The sequence below is a fragment of the Aspergillus flavus genome, chromosome 4, assembly GCF_009017415.1.
Source record: "Aspergillus flavus chromosome 4, complete sequence".
In the NCBI taxonomy this organism is placed as follows: Eukaryota; Fungi; Ascomycota; class Eurotiomycetes; order Eurotiales; family Aspergillaceae; genus Aspergillus; species Aspergillus flavus.
In genome coordinates this window covers 1,753,198-1,774,504 of record NC_092405.1, presented here as the reverse complement: position 1 = coordinate 1,774,504, position 21,307 = coordinate 1,753,198, and the positions used below count along the sequence as shown (strand labels likewise).

At 46.6% G+C, this 21,307-nt stretch overlaps 7 protein-coding genes across 7 annotated transcripts; 4 read left to right on the top strand and 3 right to left on the bottom strand.

Moving 5' to 3' along the window:
• Positions 1-1,416: 1,416 nt before the first annotated feature.
• On the top strand, positions 1,417-2,574 carry F9C07_3809 (uncharacterized protein; the record flags this gene model as incomplete). Its single annotated transcript, XM_041285820.1, has 1 exon — positions 1,417-2,574. One exon carries the CDS (start codon positions 1,417-1,419, stop codon positions 2,572-2,574), a length of 1,158 nt encoding a protein of 385 aa, XP_041146089.1.
• Positions 2,575-4,504: 1,930 nt separating this feature from the next.
• F9C07_2283368 (putative mismatched base pair and cruciform DNA recognition protein) lies at positions 4,505-5,371 on the top strand. The gene is made up of 2 exons (XM_041291858.2): positions 4,505-4,748; positions 4,806-5,371. Exons 1-2 carry the CDS (start codon positions 4,647-4,649, stop codon positions 5,229-5,231), a joined length of 528 nt encoding a protein of 175 aa, XP_041146088.1. The 5' UTR covers positions 4,505-4,646; the 3' UTR covers positions 5,232-5,371.
• Positions 5,372-5,465: 94 nt separating this feature from the next.
• Positions 5,466-7,485, bottom strand: F9C07_1526629 (uncharacterized protein). The gene is made up of 8 exons (XM_071508180.1): positions 7,095-7,485; positions 6,848-6,956; positions 6,693-6,757; positions 6,387-6,641; positions 6,275-6,331; positions 6,130-6,217; positions 5,938-6,052; positions 5,466-5,882 (listed from the first exon to the last, which is right to left on the bottom strand). The coding sequence occupies exons 2-8, from the start codon at positions 6,890-6,892 to the stop codon at positions 5,707-5,709; spliced, it is 801 nt and encodes a 266-aa protein (XP_071366399.1). The 5' UTR covers positions 6,893-6,956; positions 7,095-7,485; the 3' UTR covers positions 5,466-5,706.
• Positions 7,486-8,017: 532 nt separating this feature from the next.
• F9C07_3805 (uncharacterized protein) lies at positions 8,018-8,635 on the top strand (the record flags this gene model as incomplete). The annotated part of the gene is made up of 1 exon (XM_041285817.1): positions 8,018-8,635. One exon carries the CDS (start codon positions 8,018-8,020, stop codon positions 8,633-8,635), a length of 618 nt encoding a protein of 205 aa, XP_041146086.1.
• Positions 8,636-10,172: 1,537 nt separating this feature from the next.
• On the bottom strand, positions 10,173-11,560 carry F9C07_3804 (putative aspartyl protease; the record flags this gene model as incomplete). Its single annotated transcript, XM_071511139.1, has 4 exons — positions 10,173-10,504; positions 10,558-10,815; positions 10,887-11,167; positions 11,229-11,560. The coding sequence occupies 4 exons, from the start codon at positions 11,558-11,560 to the stop codon at positions 10,173-10,175; spliced, it is 1,203 nt and encodes a 400-aa protein (XP_071366398.1).
• A 5,387-nt stretch (positions 11,561-16,947) lies between these two features.
• On the bottom strand, positions 16,948-17,727 carry F9C07_1526596 (cipC-like antibiotic response protein). Its single transcript, XM_041291863.2, has 3 exons — positions 17,601-17,727; positions 17,393-17,524; positions 16,948-17,315 (listed from the first exon to the last, which is right to left on the bottom strand). Exons 1-3 carry the CDS (start codon positions 17,614-17,616, stop codon positions 17,086-17,088), a joined length of 378 nt encoding a protein of 125 aa, XP_041146084.1. The 5' UTR covers positions 17,617-17,727; the 3' UTR covers positions 16,948-17,085.
• A 1,910-nt stretch (positions 17,728-19,637) lies between these two features.
• Positions 19,638-20,819, top strand: F9C07_2283363 (uncharacterized protein). Its single transcript, XM_041291857.2, has 2 exons — positions 19,638-20,154; positions 20,208-20,819. The coding sequence occupies exons 1-2, from the start codon at positions 19,934-19,936 to the stop codon at positions 20,638-20,640; spliced, it is 654 nt and encodes a 217-aa protein (XP_041146083.2). The 5' UTR covers positions 19,638-19,933; the 3' UTR covers positions 20,641-20,819.
• The last annotated feature ends 488 nt before the right edge of the window (positions 20,820-21,307 follow it).

The following is a 21,307-nucleotide window of genomic DNA, read 5'->3' as shown; positions in this document are numbered from 1 at the left end:
CGGTTCTCCATGGATCTGGTCGGGTTTCCTATTTCGAATTGGTCGACTTTGTGCATGTCACGACCTATTGGAGGTACAGGGTCTAGACTTCGCAGGCAGAAACATATCTCGAAAGGTTGGCAGGGATTTACCCATGTTCATGTGGGTAACTAGTTGACCGCTAGAACAGCTACATTTCTCACAGTACATTGGCATCCGCAGCGAAGCACAAAGTGCGCGGTGAGAGTCGCTAGTGATGGGTAGTTCCTGATAATATTTTACTCTCTCGATTACCATCCTCCTGTGGATTTCACATGATACTTTTTCGTTCATAAAAAGATCACCAAAGAAAAAGAGAAAGAGGAAATGAAGAAAAGAGAAAGTGCAATACGGCAATAATCATGTTGCCTAAACCATGTCAAGTTATACAGCCAACGCTCAGCCCCAACCATCGGTGTCAGTCCAGATACGTTGAGCTAGCAGGCTGTGCCCACCATTATATTCTCCTAGGGCTGTACATTATTGTACTGGCTGCTCCAGGATTCTTGGAGCCACCATCATAGTGACTCTCGATTAGCATCGATGGTGGAGGAAAACGGTTAATCGAAACATCCTCATATCTCCAGATCTAGGCGCTTAGCATACCTACTTATGGTTGGATACGATGCGGAGATACGGTGCAATTCGGGATCCTTTGCCGCGATCCTGAAAATGGTGAAACGCACCCATTATTTGAGTTCAACTCCAGGATTTGATTTGGGACGAGGTATAATGATCAGGCTGAATGAGCGCTGGAATGTGGCAAATCTTCCTGGCGCGGATACAAGAATCGCATAACGACAAGGGACTTTCATCCTTTGGCTAGTGGTTAGGCAGACACAAATGCGTTGATGCAATCATGTCTTTTCCACAGCCAGTGAGTGAATCCTGAACTTCCACCAATTTGCCACAAGCTAAATAACCAAATAGATCCGACGATGATATAGAAGAGAAAAGGCGCCTGAGGAAAAAGCCTTGTATAATGGCTCTTGATGGATGATGGATGCCCGAGTTGGTACTCAAAGGATCGGCCCGCAAATCATTACCCCAAGTCGGAACCATTGGCTCAAATACTCTTGGCTTTCAGCCTATATGCACCTAATCTGTCCACCTCCAATCAATGAGCCCTAAAAAGTCCCTCACTTGGCCCCGGCGCAAATGAACCACAATCTGCCAATGAAGTCTTTGCAAGTTTCAAGCGCTTATGCGCTCGAGCGTCTGGCCAATAATGGGCTCCACGGGGAAGGGTTTCAGCCTCGCCGGATGAAAAATAAAAGTGGACGGCCATAGCTGTTGAGCCGCGGAGAAAGTAACAAAACCTCACCGTCGGTCGTGTCCTTAAATATACAGAGGATACCCGCATAACACACTCTTTTGCCTGACACCACACAGCTCATCATGTTCTTCAATGACAGTTTCGAAGACTTTCACCTCGACATCGTCGGTTTCCTCGCCATTTTGGGTGAGGGTTCCGTGTCGGTGAACTACCAAGTCTCGACATTATCAGCCTTCACCTTTCTCCCACGCCTCTTGCCCGCACCCCAGGCGTTTATGAGACCCTCGCGACCACTCCGTCTAGATGATGTTCCAGGTACCGTGCTGGGCATCCACTCAGGAAATTGCCGGCCTCACGTCTACCGCATTCCCCACATCATACTTCCCGGGGATGAATCGATGAAAAGCGACTCCGATTACACGGTCCGCAAATATCGAATCACGATCAATCCTGGAGGAGATCCGAAAGATGCATTGATCAAGGCTCAAGCCTTCAGCCTACTCTCCCTACTCGCCATCATCGGCTGTGCCATGTCGATCGCACTGCTTGGCCTCTCGATCCATTTCAATGACGGATGGGCGCTGATAGCGACCATTCTCCTCTCGTGCCTCTCATCCCTTCTCGGTATTATGTGCAAATGGTCCTTGAAGCTTGGAAAACGTGTGACTGGCCGAGACGATATCCCGACCGGTGACGTGATAATCTGCTACCCAAACGGTGCTTTCATAATCGTCGAGTGTGACGAAAGCGTCGCCCGACCGCTCTTCTTCGCCCCCGAACGATGCAACTACCTTCTCTCGGGAACGTGGTATCGCTCCCTCGCGCTCCTCGGAACAATGATGCTCATGTTCGGGGTTATTGCGCTCGGAAACTCGGGAGCACGCATGCAAGTCGCCTTCGGTGCGTCGTATCTTTTGCTCAATGCTGCGTACTGGATGGTTGCGGCCTTACCTGAGAGATTACACTGGGATTATTCGGCGCTTCACATTCAGGAAGTTGGGCCTGTTTCCCAGGCGCCTAGGGAGAAGCGGAGCTTCCGACAGGCGCTATGGAATGCGATTAAATTGACCGGGTCGACTAGGTGGGTGAAGACTGGACGTATCGCACCGGATACAGAGGCTTGGGATTGCTGGTTGGGGCAAGCTCAACTTGCTGTTAACGGGGAGGATGGGTTGAATCCGGACACCTGGGAATGGTCGGACAGATTGGACGATTGTCTCGGGTTGTTTAATGATAGACCACGGAAGCCCGTTCCTGAAGAAAGGGCTTGCACGGTTTAGTATATGGGTCTTGGAAATCTTTCGGACTATGTGTACCATGCTTTGATGATGATGATGATGATGATCACGATTACGATGATTATTGCATGACTGTGATGATTGCATTTAAGGTCTCTTTTGTTTGTCTTGCTTAGGTCTTTGTGATGATTATGATTGGATGATCTTTTTTTTTTTTGTTTCTCTGTGTTTTGCTTCTGTTATGAACCATGTTGATAAGAGCTATCTGCTTGTACATCTAGAATGTCCTTTTCCTGCCCTTATAATTAACCGCCTGCATCTCTTGTGCGTCAAATACAGAAAAGTGATTCTATTTCTTTTGCCCCCCTCTCTTCTGGAAAGCTCACTGTAGACGACGTTTATAAGGCAAAGCGGCTATGCTCCTGATTCATGAGTCAAACTATCTTCTCTGTTATTACGACATTCTTTTGATATACCGACGAGATTAGAGCCCCCACGCAGGCCTACTCAATATACCTTACAATCACGTGAGTCTAAGTTATCGCTCTCTAGATGGATAAAGTAGACACTACACTGCCCTACATGTTCTAACACAGGTGAGGATTTCCTCTAGAACCTTCCATCCACAGATGTGTCTAGCTTCGCTTTTAGCTGTTTCAGGTTTTAGCGCCCAAAGAAGACTTTCTCTGGTACTAAGTGGTGATAGGATCCGTGATCCATTTCAAGATTTTGACCCACCAAGGACGCGATATAAATATATTCGGGTACTGGAAGGCAGATAATGAGAATGAGCAGGTTAGTTTATTTTAGGTTCTCACGAATACTCGGGATTAATTTACCCCAGGTGACTATAGCGAAGAACATGTGATTTCGGCACCTACGGGTTTTATATCTTCCCATTTGCGCCGCCATCTGACAGCAGTGGTTAACATAATTCTCGGGCCAGCCAGCTATTTCTATTCTATATTCGATGGCGAGATCATAAGCTTCACTTTCTTGGTTGCTTGAGGTTAAACTTTCTTACTCCTTACAGTATATTATAGTATATTTCTCTAGCGATATTTCCGAAGACCGCACTGATCTGTCAAATATAGAGCTACGGACACTGGAATTTAGAATGTCGATATCCACATGGAGTCGAGGACTAAGAGATACAGATAAAAGGAACACGCGGCTATAAATGTGATATACAGCGGCCAGGCGATGAAAGAAACTCTGAAAAATCACCGTGCTAAGTAGGAGAGGTCCCAACGGAGCTTTCAAAATCGCTTGATAACCTACAGAACTCAAGCTGCGTTGCTTACTGCCTGAGGCCTTCAAAGTCGAGATGAGCTAGACTATTAACGGTTAGCGGATATTGTATCCAACCAGTAAATTAAGAGCACCACGGTGAAGAATCTATAGCACATGTAGCCAGCCAACTATCCATGGATGTTATCGTGATGCTTTTGTGGTCTTCTCCATCTTCTGTAGAAGACGGTATTCTGGAACGAAAAAGGTCCGGCACGACAGTAGCATAGAGCAGATGCATACGGGCTTGGGATTATGAATCGTTCTTGTGCTTGTCATTTCTAGCTACCCAAGGCAAATGGCCGTGGAGTATGATGTGTCCAAGAAGACCTTCCAATTATTGAGCATCCTAAATGCAGTACGTAACTCATCCATTGTGCAATTAAGTTTGTACTTTGATCGAAAGTCGTCACTTGGGATGCCTTCACATTCCTGTCCCGAAATTTCTAGCCATTCCCCAAGCAGGTCAGCCACAATGATCTATTCCTATCTATGATAAGCTGTGAGCCCAATGACACTCCTCTATTGAATATCATTCAAGTCAATACCTAGCATATTGAGTAGAGTGAATTAAACTCCTATGGAAAAATCCTATGACGTGGAGGTGCGTCATCGTATCTATGACGTCATATGATATCATCACCATTCAGGAACCAAAAGTCAAGGGTTCAGGAACAACCCTATATAAACAACCATCTTGGCTTATCCTGAACATCATCATCAACAACAATTATAAATAATAAACAAACACAATCACAGTCAAAACTCTACCAATTCTTTACCCACCACACAAACAACCACTTCAACCACAAACAACCATCACAATGTCTGACAACGGTGCTTCCACTCTCAAGTCCTACGTCGACTCTGCCGCTGGCATGGTCCAGAGCGCTGTCGGTGCCGTGACTGGCAACTCCGCTACTAAGGTACATACCCCAACACCCGCTTCAGTGTTGCCAGCAAGCATAAGCTAACAAGCACAGGCCGAAGGCGATGCCTCCCAGCAAAAGGCCGCCGCCGAACACGATGCCAGCCACACCACCGCCAAGCTAGGCCCCTTCTCTGCCGACCCCAACACTGGCGCGACAGCCAAGGACCGTGAGCAGCGCTCCACCGGCGCCTGGGATCAGACTGTCGGCTCCGCGAAGGAGTCTCTGGGAAACCTCATCGGTAACGAGAACCTGCGCAAGCAGGGCGAAGACCAGAACCTGCGTGGCAAGGGTGCCGAAGCTGAGGGACAGCTGAAGGATTTTGGTGAGGGCGCTGCCGATCGTCTGCAGGGTGGTCTTGGAAAGGTCGCTGCTGCTGCTACTGGTGATCGCAGCGAGGAGGCGAAGTGGACTCAGATTCATGATGAGGGCAAGGTTAAGCAGAGGGGTGCTGAGCTTGATATGCAGAAGCATGCTTAGATGGGACTTTAGCGTCAATAATTTGTGATACCACTGCGACTGGGATGATATCACTGCGTTACGGAGTTGATGGTTATGGATGTTTTTCTTATGACTGAGGTGTATTATACTTCAAGGAATTGATGAACTTACTTTTTGAATAATTTTCTACTCATGGTAATTTATATTCGTGACAATTGTCTGTTTTCTACGACTAGTAATATAACAGATATCCTCAGAGACCTGCGCTAAGGACATCCTTCAAGACTCGCTCACTCGTATCCCACAAATCCTTCGCTAGCTGCTCACTATCACCATTCTCTGATGTCTTCCCAATATCACCGAAAGGCACCAAGTACGCTCCTCCATACTTTCCCCTCTCGATAAACGGCAGTGGATGCGCAGCGGCAAAAAGTGGTGTCAGAGCTCCATCTAGGGGTGTCAAGAGATCCTTGAGTCTATCATTCCCCTCACCGAAATATCTAGTTACTCCGTCTTATTTTGTATAAAGTAAAGGTGAGCGTACGGAATAGTAAGAGCATGAACAGGATGTGCACGTACCGGTTCTCACACCACCAGGGTGCATGCTCGTGGCCACCATGGGTATTCCCTCTTCGTTCGCACGTCTCTGTATCTCCTTGGAGAAGAGTACCATGGCGAGTTTGGAAAGACCTTTATATGTAGATTAGCTGTCGGAATAGGCATAGCACAATGAAGAAAGCTATACCATAGCGAAGGCGGTTGCTTTGATGATCATCTTCGGAACCAAAGTCTTGGTTGAAGTCATCCAGAGAGCTAAATTGTACGCCGGTCGGAAGGGCAAGGTGAACCCTCGAAGAGACCTAAGGAGGGAATCTTGTCAGTTATTCCGGCAGACTAAACTGTGCTTGATATTCATATTGGGGGCAATGATACTTACATTAACAATCCGCACTCCAGGTGCTTGACGAGCAGTCATTTTTAAAAGTGGAAGAAGCTCCGTGGTAAATAGATATGGGCCGAGAAAGCTGACATTCATAAGTACATAATCCCGACCAGCGGCTATTCCCTGTGAAATAACGTACTTCGTGGCAAACGATATTGAGATACCATGTTGGTCTTTGTGTAAAGGCATGGACATACTGGATTTAATGCCCAGGAATCAGCGTATAGCCAATAAAGATACTAGTCACTTACCGCGTAGCATTGTTGACCGAAATATCTAAGCGTTCCTCCCTCTCTAAGATACCTCTAGCCGTGCTCTGTACCTGCTGAAAATCATTTAAGTCCATAGCCAACGGGACTAATCGCTCATGAACTAGAGAAGGCGTGGATTGAAGCATCTCATCGATCGCATTTTGGCTCTTCTCTCTATTTCGTGCACCAACGTACACTTTGGCCCCCTTGATGGCAAGCTGGTGGGCGATATGATATCCGATCCCCTGTGGCGAGCTACTCTTATGATCAGCTATTGTTCCTTTCCATCTTGAATAATCGATGTACTTTGCACCCGTTACAATGGCCACTTTGCCGGTTAGATCAGGTATCTCCGCGATAATGTCCCATTTCTGGTCAAGGTTAGGTTAGCTTTCTGTACTATTTTTCTCTTACTTTGGTTTTTTAGTTTCAAATAAAAGGTGGGGTTAATAGGTATATACATTGTCCATATTTATTATTTGCGATATTGCAGGAAGTAGGTGCATTATAGAGGAGGAGATTCGCTTTAGATATCTTGTTTCGTCGGCTTTAATTATCCTATCTCCGGACCTATAAAAGTAGACATGTTAGTTATTGCCACCCACACTCTCTAAAAGTTTCTCTCCCAGATATACGTGCTCTATAACAGAAGCAAGAGTGCCTAATCAGCGTGACAGATATCCCCCGCATGATGAACTGAGAGCTTACAGAATAGGACCATTCTTATTATATGCTCCCCTATGTTGATTTTAATAAACTTAAGGAAGCCAAGATGACCTGACCACTGGTATTCCAAGGTACCACAGTCCTAGTAATATCAAAAGACATATGACACGGTGACACTCCCTCTTGGCCATGGAATAGAGATAGCGGGGGCTGAGTGACTATTTTCATTAAGACGCTTCACAAGGACTAGCTCGATATATGAGATCCTAAGTCCTTGAGGTAATAATGTTTGCTCTGTGATTCTGCGATCATCCGTTCCCCTTCGCCAAGATTCTAGGGTGGGCGATTTCTCGCCTGTTTTGAACTGAAGCCACGGCGAAAGGGTTACTCATGCCAACACGGATATATTTAGCATTTATTTACCGAATAGAATTAGGAGATGTAGATGCATCTTTATCAGGTAAGTTATAGAGACCATCGGGTTACTTTTCATAAGATACTAGTGTCAGCGGGGTATCTCTAGCTTTGGTCTAGTTAATACTCCAAACATTTGATCACTTACTCCAATCCACCTATATCGCATAGGTTCAATCCAGGTCAACTGGCTGGCTGCACTGCATATAAAAGAAACAGAAAAGGACGTCTCAGAAAGAGGCCAGGTATGAACCGAATCCCAGAGGAGGAAATGCCATTAACATGCTCTGATGACTGCCAGACAGCCCTCTATTAGAGTCCTCGGAGAAATGACCTCACCGCCCTTGCCGTTGGAGGCACACGGATTGGGGTTAATAAAATTACTACTATAGTTTTGTCCGGTGAGTCAAATACCGCTTCAACATTCCTTTTTTAGTTCGTATTTACTAGAATTCCATGCTTATAATATTCGGACCTCAGGAACTCCAACGCGAATTTTTCCCAACAATTCAATCTACGGATAACAAGACTTCGAAGAAACAAGATCCAAAATGCCTACTATTCCTGCCCGTCGGTTTGCGATGCAACGGCTGCACGCTGGCCAGTCGATCAAGGTCATAGACTCCTCTGGAGGTCAGGTTATCGACACCTGGGCCTTTACCATTCCGTCAACGCCCGCCTTCCCGAGATACATGTCAATGACTCATACTCGATCCACCTTGCAGAAACTTCTTCCATCCGTTAACGAATCCTTCCTCGATAACAGACGAGATCCTATTTTGACGATTGTCGAGGACACCTCTCCCGGCGCGCACGACGTTCTCTACGCTGCTTGCTCTCCAGAACGCTACCTGCAACTCGGTGGCCACAAAGACCACGATAACTGCGCCGATAATCTTCGCAGTGCTGTACAGCAATGTACTGAGCCATCATTCAGCCATGTTGTTGGGTTTCTCGAGAGCGGCTGGATGCCCGATCCACTTAATCTATTCATGAAGGTCAATATCAATGGCACCAAGTTGCAATGCTTGGACCCGGATAGCAAGGCGGGGGACTATATTGTATTGAAAGCGGAGCAAGAATGTATCGTAATTATGAGCGCTTGTCCGATGGATTTAAGTGCTTGTAACGGGGGCGAGCCGAGCAGTGCAGCCTTCGAAGTTCTTTGAGTTTGAGTAGCACGATTGTGACGTACATAGGCAAATACGCGTGCTTCAATTGACGTTGAATTTCCCAAATTATGTTAATTTTCAGCCCAATGCTAGGTAATAGATAATGCAATGAATCATAACTTGGACCCCAGAATCAAGTGTGTGTGTGTACAGCCCGAGCCTCAACATGCCCTTGTTGCAAGCGGAGATAGTTCCCACACATATCTGATATGATCGGAGGGGATACGATGGTATAACTTTCCCCTAATATTGTCATGGAGGCAGTGATAGGTTTATACTGAGTATCTGCTGGATCGTAAGTCTCTTTGCTTGAACATGGCTCGGCGTGGTCACGATAATATGGATCATGTTGACCTGTCCAGTGCAATACTGGAACTGGAGGAAACTTCATCGCAGAATCAGTCCGTATTCAGACCCGCTGAGGCATTGGAAGAAACAAGTCGCATGTTTATGCGCTGGCCTACTCCGTTCGTACAGGGGCTAGGAATGCCGAATTTCGCGAATTCTCCGTGCTGAACCACGCAGCGTCGAGAAGTGCCAGAGGAAGATAATGATTTCAACATCTTAATCCGAAATTCCACAACTTCTTTCTACCTTCTCATTGGTGTTTAGCTTTCATTAAGGTACTGAACTTTGTAACTAGAACTCCTCCTTTGCACTCATACTAACCATACCATCCATCGTTTGAAATCCCAGCCCCAAGTTTTATACTCGACTCTGACATCCCAATTACCATGTATTCAGTAGACACCTCAAGAATGGAAACACTAATGGGAGCCAAAACTCGTGTTTTCTGTGACGGGCTGCAGCAGAATTGATTCAATTATACTCAGCCAACATGCTGTTTGCAACAATCTTGAAGAAGAGAAAGAGGAAGAGACGGAATCGGTTGCGGTCCTTGAGAGTGTTGGTCCCGTTCCGGATAGAATCCTTTAGAACCTCATTATGAAATCCCTTAGAATCCTTCTGCCAAGACGATATTCGAAAAGGTCATGGCACATGGTTTACCACCGGGCTCTGGCCTGTCACATTCTCGGGACCGTATGACCCGCCATCTCAGTTCAACTTAGCTCCCGACCCAGCACGTAATGTTAGTCTGCACACTAGCTGGAATTTCCACACCCTTGCGGTCAAGAGTCCAGGGCCTTGATATTGAGTCCTACTAACGTGCTTGGGACCTACGGGGGTGTTCTTATCAAATTGGGGGTCCGTGGAACTAGGGAACGCTGGCTACGGGATTTGAGCACTCATGACGTCCTACAGAGACTGATCAAGATGGCAGGTAGGCTGGTGAATGGACTAGATAGTGGGGCTGATCGTGTATTGAGAACTTGAGCAATATCACTTTAGTGAATGTGGGAAAACCTAAATACACTATGATAAAAGGCAAATTGTTCACCAGAGACTGGGCATTGGTCAGCGACCAATCATATTCATGTCACAGATAACATCAGAGAAGCCTGCAGTCTGACAACCGAACGAAGGTTGGGCGTCAGAACATGCAAACCTTCTCTACAAACCACGTAGGCGATGTTCACAGCTTGTTCGCAAATCCGAGGCGCGGACCGGCGTGGTCGAAGACGACAAATTGTGCTTTAAGCAGGATATCTCCGAAAATGGAAAAAGGAAGGCCGGTGTTAACCTGGATACCTCCATAGCAAAGGTCGTCACCTAGGGGCTGAAAGAGTATGTAGCTCCCTGGGACAACTCCGCGGTAGGCCCCGACGCCGAAGGTAAAGTCCGGCAAAGGAGAAGTACAAGGGAATACCCATGCAGCATTGCTGGAGTCGAAGAAGGCGCCGGCTACCTTGGAGTAATACTCAAGGACAACAAGAGGGGGAAGATACAGAAGGCTGGTTCCGGTGTCTGAGGAGAACGTTAGCGCTACGATTGATGATGATAGGCACACCTTGACTTGCCTGCAATTCCACTGATAATGTGTTCGTGATACGGCTCAGGGCCGACTTGGAAGCCAGTGACATCGAGCTGCCAGTAAGCATAATATCCCTGCGGCTTCGTGACGGGGGTCCATGCTATGGGCCCCTTGAACGCGGCGGGGTCAATAAAGCCAAAGTTATAGGTTCCTGGACGCCCATGTTGGAGGTCTGCTGTGAACAAAGGTTCTTTGAGGGTTGGTAGGATATTCTCAAAGTAGGTCAACTGGTGGACCGGAGAAACTAAATAGGTGAATCATTAGATCAGATGGCTGTAAGCAGTGAGGAATGGCCTCCAGCACATTGGCACTCACCAGTATTGATAGTACTAAAAGCCAGACCTAGAAGCCCGCTGTTGAAAGGATTGATGGCGAATTGCGGTGAGACAAATAAAGCTACCTCCACAGCCTGGTCGATAGCAACGCTGCTTCCGATTACAACATGGTCTTCGAAGACGATGCCACCAGACCCACTACCATCGGCGTACGTTATGTCCCATGTCGCTCCAGGCAGTAACTTGGAGGAAGGGCTAAATTTCGGGTCATAGATCTTGTGACCGATGCCCTCAACGTTTGTCAAGGTCGAGAGGACCCAGCTATAGGATACTTTCAGTTAAACAGCCTTCTTTCTTCCCTTGGCAGGGTGCTGGCACTTACAGATCGGATGACCCGGTGTCAAAGTCGAGGTAAACAGTTTGTCCTCCAATTACGACAGGACACACGTATTCACTTTCCCAAATCAGAGGAATTGCCGGGGTGCCTCCAGACTGCTTTGCTGCCGTAATGGCAGTCACTGCGTAGGTAGAATTGAGAGTGACATTGTATTTTGCCAAATCAGAGAAATGAATAGCAGCAGCGTTCTTGGTGAAGTTCAGGTTTGGCTGCTGAAGCACCTGAAAAGTTCCAGAATCTGTCGCTGGCAAAGCCACTGCCGTGACAGTGCGCAGGAAGAGAGAAGCAAGACTAGAAAACAGGCCTCTTTTGAACATTGTGATGCGAGGACAGCCCTTAATATCTAATATGACTCAAAGAAGGCCAGCTTTTGAAATGCTTTATCAAGGACTTGACGGGCTGGGCTTTAGGAGTTTTTTATACCTCGCGGGCTTTGCGATGGTGTGCTTAACTACTATCAAGATGCCACTATCCCTGGTGTAACACTGGGGTATCTGTTGTGGATCACGGCCATATTGTCATTTGCATGTTAGGTTACAAGGACGGAGAAGCGAGGGTATGGGTTGTGTTCTGCATGGCGCAATGTACCTTCACCAGCCGAGTACTTCGGCATGCTCCAATAGTATGTGCTACAGGTTTTCGTGTTCGTTATCTTTTGAGATTTTGTACGGAGTACAAATCAGCCCATAAGAAACGATGTAACCATAGACAAGCCTCGGTGTCGCCGTGGACTGATTCTTCAGAGAAGCTTCACGGAAACGTCCCGGGACCAAACATCCTCCTTAGCCCTATCAGGCACGCCGGGTGGTGACGAGCTAACATTTTGTCAAAGCCCGAGGTCGTGTTGCAAGTCTTCAAGCAGACCATGCAGGGAGAGCCTATCTTTTCGACTTAATTGGGCTCAGCTCAGGCAAATTTGATACTGATAGGCAGCAGGATTCTAGATACCACGCTCAAAAGGGTCTAAGAAAGTCTACTGAAGAATTCGGCGCGCGGGAAATCAAGCAGTGAAGGGTTTTGTTGAATCTGATTTCCCAACAAGCGAAACACAGAGCGAACAGTTACCGCCCTTGCATTAGTCGCTTGAAACGAACTTTTCCTATGTGGCAACCATGTACGTATACCTAGTAGACCGAACAAATCATGGAGATCACTATGTGGCTTATTAGAATCCTGATACCAACGGTATCCCGTCGGTGTCGCGTGCTTGAGATAGGCATTGACTTCACAATACGGACGCGTGGTTTTGCACCGGAGCTATGTTCGTCCCGGGATCGCTCCGAGATGGATATCGAGGATACTTCGGATGCGTCCCGGTCCAGATGAGATTCAGCTGCAGTGCTTACCACCTCATAACCTATATCCCTCTCCTCCATGCAAAATATTTACAGACATTTTAGCCTTGAACTTTCCAGTATTCTAGTTTCAGAATTTTAGCTTTGATAACAATGGAGTTTGTACCGCAAGGAAGTTCCTCCATTTAAACCGAGAATTTTCAGGTTGTCAAACATATCTTCTCATGCCGGCAATCCTACCACTACAGTCAGCCTTTCTGGTTTATATACAAACTTTAATCCTTTTACACGCACTTAAAACCCACTGAATTCGCTTTTAGCTTTATCCCAGTTCTGACAACCTCTCCTCGCTGGCCAAATCCACCAAGATTAAGTAGCTACTGGGTGGCGGGTGACCAAGGCGAAAATTTCAGTCGTCCGAACACTCATCACGACCTATATCTACTCTATCAACTTAGGTAATTAGAAAGACGGAAGGGAAGGCTTGCAACTAACAATAATTAGCAGGGTAGACTTGAAAATAATATGTTATCGTTACTGTGTAGGACAGCGTGGGGTTCAACAATGTAGAGATACTTGGGTAGCTAAGAAGCTTGTTATGCATGTATAGACAAGTACACAACTTCCCCAGATATGCCGGGGGGATTTATTTTGGTTCCGTCTAAATAATCAAAAGAGGTATTATCTATACCAACTACTGATTTTGGCTCTGGCCTCCTCCCACAGCGCTGAAGAAGGATCCCTGCTTAGGTAGCGTTAGAACTTAGCCTGGGTAGGTTCTTACGCGTGGAGGCTACTTCAACAGAAGACAACCATCATCAATAATAGGCCGGGTGGAATGTCGTTTCTTGTATGTAGATTTATAGTCATGGAATCTTTTTCTTCTTCATACTTTTTTGGGGATAAACTATGTTCTATATCACCTAGATGGTGATTAGGTACCCTTAAGACAGTCGGACATAAAGTAATGTAGTTATGTCTCGCGTGAGAATGGAACTGGAAACTATAGAACTTAGCAGCCTTTTTTGCATCAATAAGAGGTGCAGTTTCTTTTGTTCAACTCACTTAGAAAGTCCCTAACAGACCGTCCTTTCCCACCATTTGCCTTGCCCATTATTACCTTATTCTTTCGTTGAAACAATGTCCTCAAAGAAACCATGGTGATTTAATTCGTTGTTTGTTGGTTGTGGCCAACTGAAATGAGAATTCAATGTAGGTTATGCTCAGTACCGTGATTGTTGGCAGTTCTCCTTTTTTTCTTTTGTAGAATCACCTAAACATTGGTGCCCAAGGAAGGGCCGTGACAAAAGAGTTCATTCATCGAACAGGTATCTCAGTTTTAAGTCTGGCGTACGCCGAAAGAACTCTCTGATATTATTCAATCTCAGTTAACCGCCGGGTCCTTCGGTGACTAGTCAGGTCATTTACTTTATTGTCAGTCTCTAAAGTTCACTACTTCACAGTTTCTACCAACCACTTCTGTAATGGGGCGTTATCCGTCACTGCTGCCTTTGTCTCCTGAAAGCATCGGTTGACCCCAGAATGAAACAGAAAGTGACTGTATATCTCAAACAAAGACTCCGTGAATGTTGGTATACGCCGAGACACCACTGACTCAGCAAACTGACAGACAAGATATAAATTGGCCCTTCTCAACTGCTCTGAGACACCTTCCTAAAGTCATTCTTCCTTCACCTTCTACGCAAGTCTTTATTTCTTTCGTTAAATTAGTTCAGTTTTTTCTTCGCATACTTGGTGATCTGTGACCATGGGACGAGGAGGATACGATACCACCGGCATCAAGCCACCAGGGTCCGATACAACAGAGGACTCCAACTAAATGCCATGGGGGTATTGTGTATCTTGTTCTCAGTAAAGAGCTATGGTTTCAATGGCGCCATGGTGTGCAGAGTTCACATGTCGTTGCAGTCGATCTGCTTTGTAATGTCATGAACTCCACATTATAGAAGCACCTGATGAATGACTGGATATATATATATACCTTCAGGCAGTCGATGAAAAGCCGAGTTCGTGAAGAAGCAACGAGAAGCGAATAAATAGACGCAGCAATTGTGGAGGTCAAGCCATACTGCGGTCAATCTTCTCGAACGTGTCCAAGCCGCTCAGTCCCTATCAAAGCCTGTTTCCCAAGGACACGACACCCCGATAAGTCATTTCTTCTATATGGCGAAGATTCACATGGCTCCTGAAAAACGAAAGGATGTCTTTCAACTTCTCCTCCATGTCGTCGACACTTTTGTGGAGCAGCTCAGGCTGTCGCAATATCGCTGAACCTACAACAGCATTCGTCGCAGCCAATAGGTTGTTCGGATAGGATAGAACGACAAAGAAATGTCTTTTGGCTTATGCTGTTGTTCTTCCCTTCGGGCAAAGCATCGCCCCTAACGAGCGACAATCTCAGAGCGAGCTCATTATACAGCGCACATCCTGTTCGACTCCAACTAGGGATTCTGCTGTTATGCCCGCTGCCGGGATTCGGTTCAAGAACACGATCCTGGGATACGTTATCTAGAGCTGGCTATGTTCGTGCACGCCAGCCAGCATATGGTGGTGGGTCATGGATAATGTAATACCGATGCGGCAGACAGAAGGATTGGTCTTCCATTCCTCCAACGAGCTTTAGCACGACCCTCCGGATTATTTCTTCGAAAACGAGTGGAAGACCACATCTTTGATACCTTCATTCCACCATGACAAAATTCACATGTTATGGTACCCATAGCCAGCAAATGACTTGAAGGGGCTATTTCACAGTACGCATCTCCCGCCATTGCGTGAGGCTTACAGCAGTTTCATCCGACATGACAACACAGTTGATCTCCACGCGTGAGATAAAGAAGTCGACTCCTTGATTGAGCAAGTGTCACAACATTTGCAATTCTGTCAACCGGCACAGATGTGCACTCTGAAATAGTCTCTCGAGTCATTGGCTGTCTATCAATTGGATCGAGATCCTAGGCGAACTATCTGCCGCCTATGCAGTGTTCAAGTTCTACGAAGGGCAAACCACAACACCAACCGGGCTCCCAGACAAGCAGGTTGTGCATATCAACCTGAACCTTGGATATCGCATGCTGCAGATGGCAGGTATCATTCACTGTCCCTGGAGTCAACCTGCCGAACACAACACTTTCGTTGAGTACTTCCTGCAGTAGCAGGATGGTGAAATGGATCCAGAAGCCATCATAGAGTTTCACACCACGACACGAGGACTTCGTGACAGCGTCTTACGCAGGGCAGATGTGGTTGTCTCCACGCACAACTTAAGCGATCAATGCCAATCTTCAACCACACAACACTTGACTAGAACAGCTACGCCGCCTATGCTAAACCTGGGTAACAATAGCTGTGCAGGATTGCCAACCCCCTAATCGCCATTGATTAATACTCCAACCACGGAGTTCCTTCCTGACTTGCGGTCTCATGCAGTATCCTATTATCTGCGCTCGATACTGCTGGTGATTCATTTCACAAATCCCTAGGCTTCACAACCAATGGAAGAGAATACGGAGAGTACGACACAGTGCTCCTGAACCAAGCAAGCCCCAAAATATCCGTTCCACATTGAACCCAGACAACGCCATGCCATCGGTCCTGTCTTTGAACAGATCCTTCGGGATACTATCCTTATGTTACTTAACTGGGCAAGCGATAACGAACTAGTCGCTGCACTCAAACAAGCGAATGAACCCCATACGCGCAGGATGGTAATGAGCACAATCGGGCCGATACCTACTTATTGCGCAAGATCGAGAAATGCACACCACATCTGATTTAGGGCTCTTGGGTCATCAAAAGGCTCAAAGTAAAAAGATTGGAGCTAGAGGCCCTTGATAGAACATACTGCTCTATGGCCTCCTGCGCGATGTCTGGGTACGGACACCGTCACAACTTATGAAGTTGCCTTTGAGTTCAGAAAGTCTGGGTTGGCGCGTGCGTTCGCTTGTCTGCTTTCGAAATCCAGAAGCACTAGGTGTCTTTTGGACAAATGCGCCACGCAATTTGATTATCAAAGGGTCGTGTCTTGATTGTGAAACTTTCACCAGCTGCATCGAGGCAGTTAATAGATATTGCAGAAGAGATGTGGTCACATGACACTTCAGGACATTGTTTGTATATAAGCTACAACTCTTCAAGGGCTCGGGCGATCCCACCCACCCGAACAAGGTCTTTCAGCGACTGAGAAACTATTGATTGTTCTCTACCCGGCAGGGTCGATCGAGAACTGGCAGGCCACAGGAATATATGTATTTCTATTACTCACAGGTAGTTTTCTTACATATTCGATCTCTGGGTATCCGCTGCCAAGGCTGATAGATTGCGTATCAGAATGCACTTAGTTGTTCCAAAGTTGTGTAAGAGAAAGATAGACAAAAGACAGCATATGCTTCGTCATGTAGAGGTATATTGATTCATTTCTATAGTAATTCCATTATGAAATTATCCCACCCCTGTTCCAATCTCCACACGGTGTGTCAATAGCCACGAGGGAGGTCTAATCGATCTCTCATCTCAGATGAGATCGCTTACCAGCGCCCTTCGAATCGCTCGTGGCGGGCGTAGCGGCTGGGGTCGTACTCCTCCCCGTGGCGCCCGTAGTGCTCATCGTACATCTGGTGAGCGTTCTCCTCGGCGTGCTTCTTGGCCTTGTGCGCATCTATAGCATCTAATCCCTTGGTCTCGACGAGACGATCGATCTGGGAGCCGACGATACCGGAAATAGCCTCCTTAGCGAAGCTGTGCTTGACAGACTTGCCTGTAGAGTAGATGATTGTTAAATCCCCGATTTGGCAAAGGAGGGTTGGTGTGGTGTAGATGTGAGTGTTTCCTTACCCTCCTTGCGCTGGCGGTCCTCCCAGGCCTTCATGGCCTCGAAAGAAGCAGCACCGGCAATGAGCTCGTGAGAGAGCTTGCCCTCGTGCTTCTCCTGTCCATACACCTTCTGGTGAGCCTCGTCAGATTCGTCTAATGGAGTATTATAGTCAGCCATCAAACTCGTGTTGAGGTAGGGATATTCCTTGAAAGGGGAAGGAAGACATACCCCAGCCCCAAGCCATTTTTGCAGATGAGAGTATGGACGGGATAGGAAAGTAGTAAATAAAATATCAAGAAGAATAGTGTTTAATAAAGAAAAAAAAAGGATGAAAACGAGGGAGACGAGGGGTATCTTATAATGCTGCGAGCTGGCAGCCCACAAACCCCACTCCACCATGCTGTGTTGTGACCCGAAAATCCCATGTTCAGCTCCCCCCTGCTCCTTCAGCTAGTCAAGATGCCCCCCATCAGGTCCAATCATATCCTTATTTTGCAACCGTGAAGTGGATAGATCTGTCGCCTGGCCCACAGATTGCCCCACACTAATGCTTAGATCGGAAATAGGCGAAGAGATCCCTTCACAGTACGCGGTAGCGAGGTGGAGGAGAGGTACGTATTTATGTTGGTTGGTTAGGCATTCCATCTGGCGGCCCTACAGTGGGATGTCAAAAGTTTGAAACCATCCATTTTTTGATCATATTATTCTGGTTACCGGTTTACAGTTTGTTTATGTTTATTTTATACTTAATAATTTACTATGCAGTCAGTTTTTCTTAGTTAGTTAGCCTCGATCAATACATTATAAGTCATCAAGGTGCTTGCAACGAGTATAGTTTTTACTAGAATTATATAGAAAAGAATACTACTTGTGACATATATCCACAGTGGCATGCCGCATGATCTAGCGGCAAAGAAACAGGAACAACAAACATTGAACAAGAAGTTCTGGATGGGGTATTTAAGCAGACATAACCCTTAAATAGTTCAAAGGAATAGGACCACATTTCCTTCATACATCTATCATTTACCGTGATTTGCACCTTGGCATCAGGCGCAGCTCTATGGATGTTCTGCTCGGTCTTCCTGCGAACTTTGTTCTATTGCTTTGTACCAAGCTTTGAATATTTTTCTGCTTGCTTGTACAATATCAATCAAACAAATCGAAGAAGACCTGGTGTTGGCTGAGACCTGGCTATAAATCGCGCGAGCAGCAGCACCGGGACAATAAGGAAGAAGGGCCGCGATAAATCATATCCATGGGCTAGGACAATATCTATACCTCCAATCTTTTTTATTTATTTTTTTTTAGCCAAAACGCAGTATTCCTTGTGCATTTCATTTATCGAAATACCCCATTTTCATCAGGTGAGAATCAACTAGCCAGTGAGGAAGGTACCGGCAAGAAAGTCATTCGCGATCCGGTTGGCATGAGGATGTCTAGAAGAAAGAGACCTTCCCCTAGACTGGAAGGATACAATTCTAGCTAAGATTAGAAATCGAAGCAAATCTAAAGGGCCGTTAGCGTACATTGTGTGAGACGGTCAGAGAAAAAGTCATACAGACACATCAAGGGTCTGAACTTTAATGCTGACACCCGTACCCTACTTGGCATCGACGAAAAGGTGTGAGATGGACATCAATGAACTGCAATCGCAGGCTATATCAAGGTCCTATTTTCCCATTCTTGATCGGTGGAAGAAGTTCAGCAGATTCAGGTTCTAGAGTTTCTTCATCTTTTCTCTAAAACAATAATGGGCTTGTTTTCGTCTTCAGAGTGACTATAAGTAATCGGACCAGCCGACGATCATTATTCCACGCATTACTTCCCCGATCTGTGCATACTGCGACCAGAAGCTCTCGGGCCGCGGACCGTACTAGCGCTGGCAGTTCTCCAGATACTAGCAATAGTTGCTCCAAATCGTATCTCGATCTTCTAGGGTCCGATCTTATGCGACTAGTTTCGACCATCTCCTTTTATTCTGCTTTTGCTTTAGAGAGCTTCTGTAGATCTGTTAGATCTTGGCTTTCTATCACCAATTTAAGCATAGTTTAGTAATTAAGCTGCTTTACTCTACCTTTTGGTGCTTGGCTTTTGGATCGAAGGAGGAACATGCTTTGTTGCATCTGCTGCATATTCAAACCACATATAGAACACTAGGAACGGGAAGAACTCCATTTCGATTGAAGATAACACTTCAAACAATCGAATAATGACTCTCTAGGGGAAGGAACCCTTTATCAATTGAACGAAAAGAAGCCATCCCGCCGAATAACCCCAAAAAGCAGACACACGCTACACATACAAAACCGCCAATACTCCCATTTGTAACAGAAAAAAGACCGACTTTGGGATAATACAGAGGATGAAACAAAGTACACCAAAAAATAGGACCAGGGAGCGGGTTCCAGATTCCAGACCGTGGTAGCGTCAGGGCGAAAGTTAGGACATAACTCGGCTCAACGACGATCATTGACACCAACACTAACCCTCCACTCCGGATCTCGGGTACAAGTTGAACTTTCGCATAAAATGAATTATTTCTCCGCCCTGCCAGGCACATGAAAGACTCGTTTCACTATTTAACTTTCGCCCATCGCCCATCGTCTCATCTCATCGTATGTGCCCACCCAATTCTCTGTCTATCAAACCAGGTCGCAAAAATGAAGTTCGCGTGGTTGCTCGCTTGCCTTTCTGCTACGGTGTTGGCAGCGCCCGAAAAGCGTGATGCTGGTCCGACAACCACTGATTCGGTCAATTGGTCTGCGCTGGGCCAAGCCTTGTATGTTCTTGCTGTTCTGGTGTTTATGAGAATTGGTGTACTGACTATGGCAGAAAATCGGTCACGCTTACGATGCCTACGGGGTCTGCCAACTTGGATAATATCTCTCCTCCTCCACGCTCCCTTATCCCGGAGATCATTAAGAATGTGCCTCCCTCGGCGCTGGCTCAGCTGGTTGTCCCAGCTCAGAGAAGCGCCCTTGCCAGCGAAATCGATGCCGGGAACACCCCCTCCTGGTACCTTGCTCTCCCCAGTGACGTCAAGAGCTACATGTCCGAGGTGAAGAAGGAGATGTCCGACGGTGCATTGACAGCGACGACGGGCAAGTACGCCCCTGCAAAGGCTACCGCCGAGAGCACGAAAGACGGTGGCGCATCGTCCACAACATCATCAGGAATGGCCGCGGCAGCAGCTAAGCCGACGGGTGGGTTGGTACTGGGGGGGATGGGGGCCTTGGGGGTGCTCGGGGTAGCATTGGCGCTGTGATCGACATGAATTTATGACCGAAGTGAGAATGATAAGCTATGGAAATGACGGAATGTTGTTTGGGTATCTGCATCGTAGTTCAATTACAACCCTGGCGGTGGCGTCTGTGGTCCCTGTGATTAGTGTCGTATTAGATTAATTGACCAAGTGGGAATACGACAGACTGGCTGCAAGCACAGACTAAACAAGCTTCGGGTGGGGATAGGAGTGGGACTTTTAATCTGTTCGGTGTACCTGATAGTCCCTAGAATCATATGAAAGCGGATATCAACTCCGAACGGGTCTCTTTGATCGGGTACTACCCCATATTCGAATTTTTGAGTGTCGATTGGGGTCGTACTACTAAAATTAGCTGGGGTTATCCCTTCCGAGTGGACTCCACCGTTGATACGAGTCAATATCCTGATCTCATTGCAACGATGTTGTGAGGGTATTCACCATCAACAAGATCAGATCAAGGTTCAGAGATCAGATCAAAAGTATCACATGTATCTCTCGGCCCGAGGATGAAAAAGGAAAGCGTCGCGATGCTATATAAATTGTAGGGTCTGATTGGGCGAGTGGAGGGGATTCCCCGAAGTGATCGACAGTGGCAGCTTTTTAGCGGAGCCCTAATTCCATGCGGGGTCGTCTGGAGTCTCCAGTTCTTGCCCAGCCTCGAATGTTA

Bases quoted from the DNA above. Each gene is read 5' to 3' on its own strand.
- F9C07_2283363 (XM_041291857.2), top strand. From the start codon at position 19,934: ATGAAAGACTCGTTTCACTATTTAACTTTCGCCCATCGCCCATCGTCT. The intron at 20,155-20,207 runs GTATGTTCTTGC...TGACTATGGCAG, and splicing joins TCTGCGCTGGGCCAAGCCTT to AAAATCGGTCACGCTTACGA.
- F9C07_1526629 (XM_071508180.1), bottom strand. From the start codon at position 6,892: ATGCACCTACTTCCTGCAATATCGCAAATAATAAATATGGACAAT. The intron at 6,758-6,847 runs GTATATACCTAT...AACCTTGACCAG, and splicing joins AAATAATAAATATGGACAAT to AAATGGGACATTATCGCGGA. The intron at 6,218-6,274 runs GTACGTTATTTC...TATGAATGTCAG, and splicing joins TCAATATCGTTTGCCACGAA to CTTTCTCGGCCCATATCTAT.
- F9C07_1526596 (XM_041291863.2), bottom strand. The intron at 17,316-17,392 runs GTAAGGAAACAC...TCTACTCTACAG, and splicing joins GGACCGCCAGCGCAAGGAGG to GCAAGTCTGTCAAGCACAGC.
- F9C07_2283368 (XM_041291858.2), top strand. From the start codon at position 4,647: ATGTCTGACAACGGTGCTTCCACTCTCAAGTCCTACGTCGACTCTGCC. The intron at 4,749-4,805 runs GTACATACCCCA...TAACAAGCACAG, and splicing joins CTGGCAACTCCGCTACTAAG to GCCGAAGGCGATGCCTCCCA.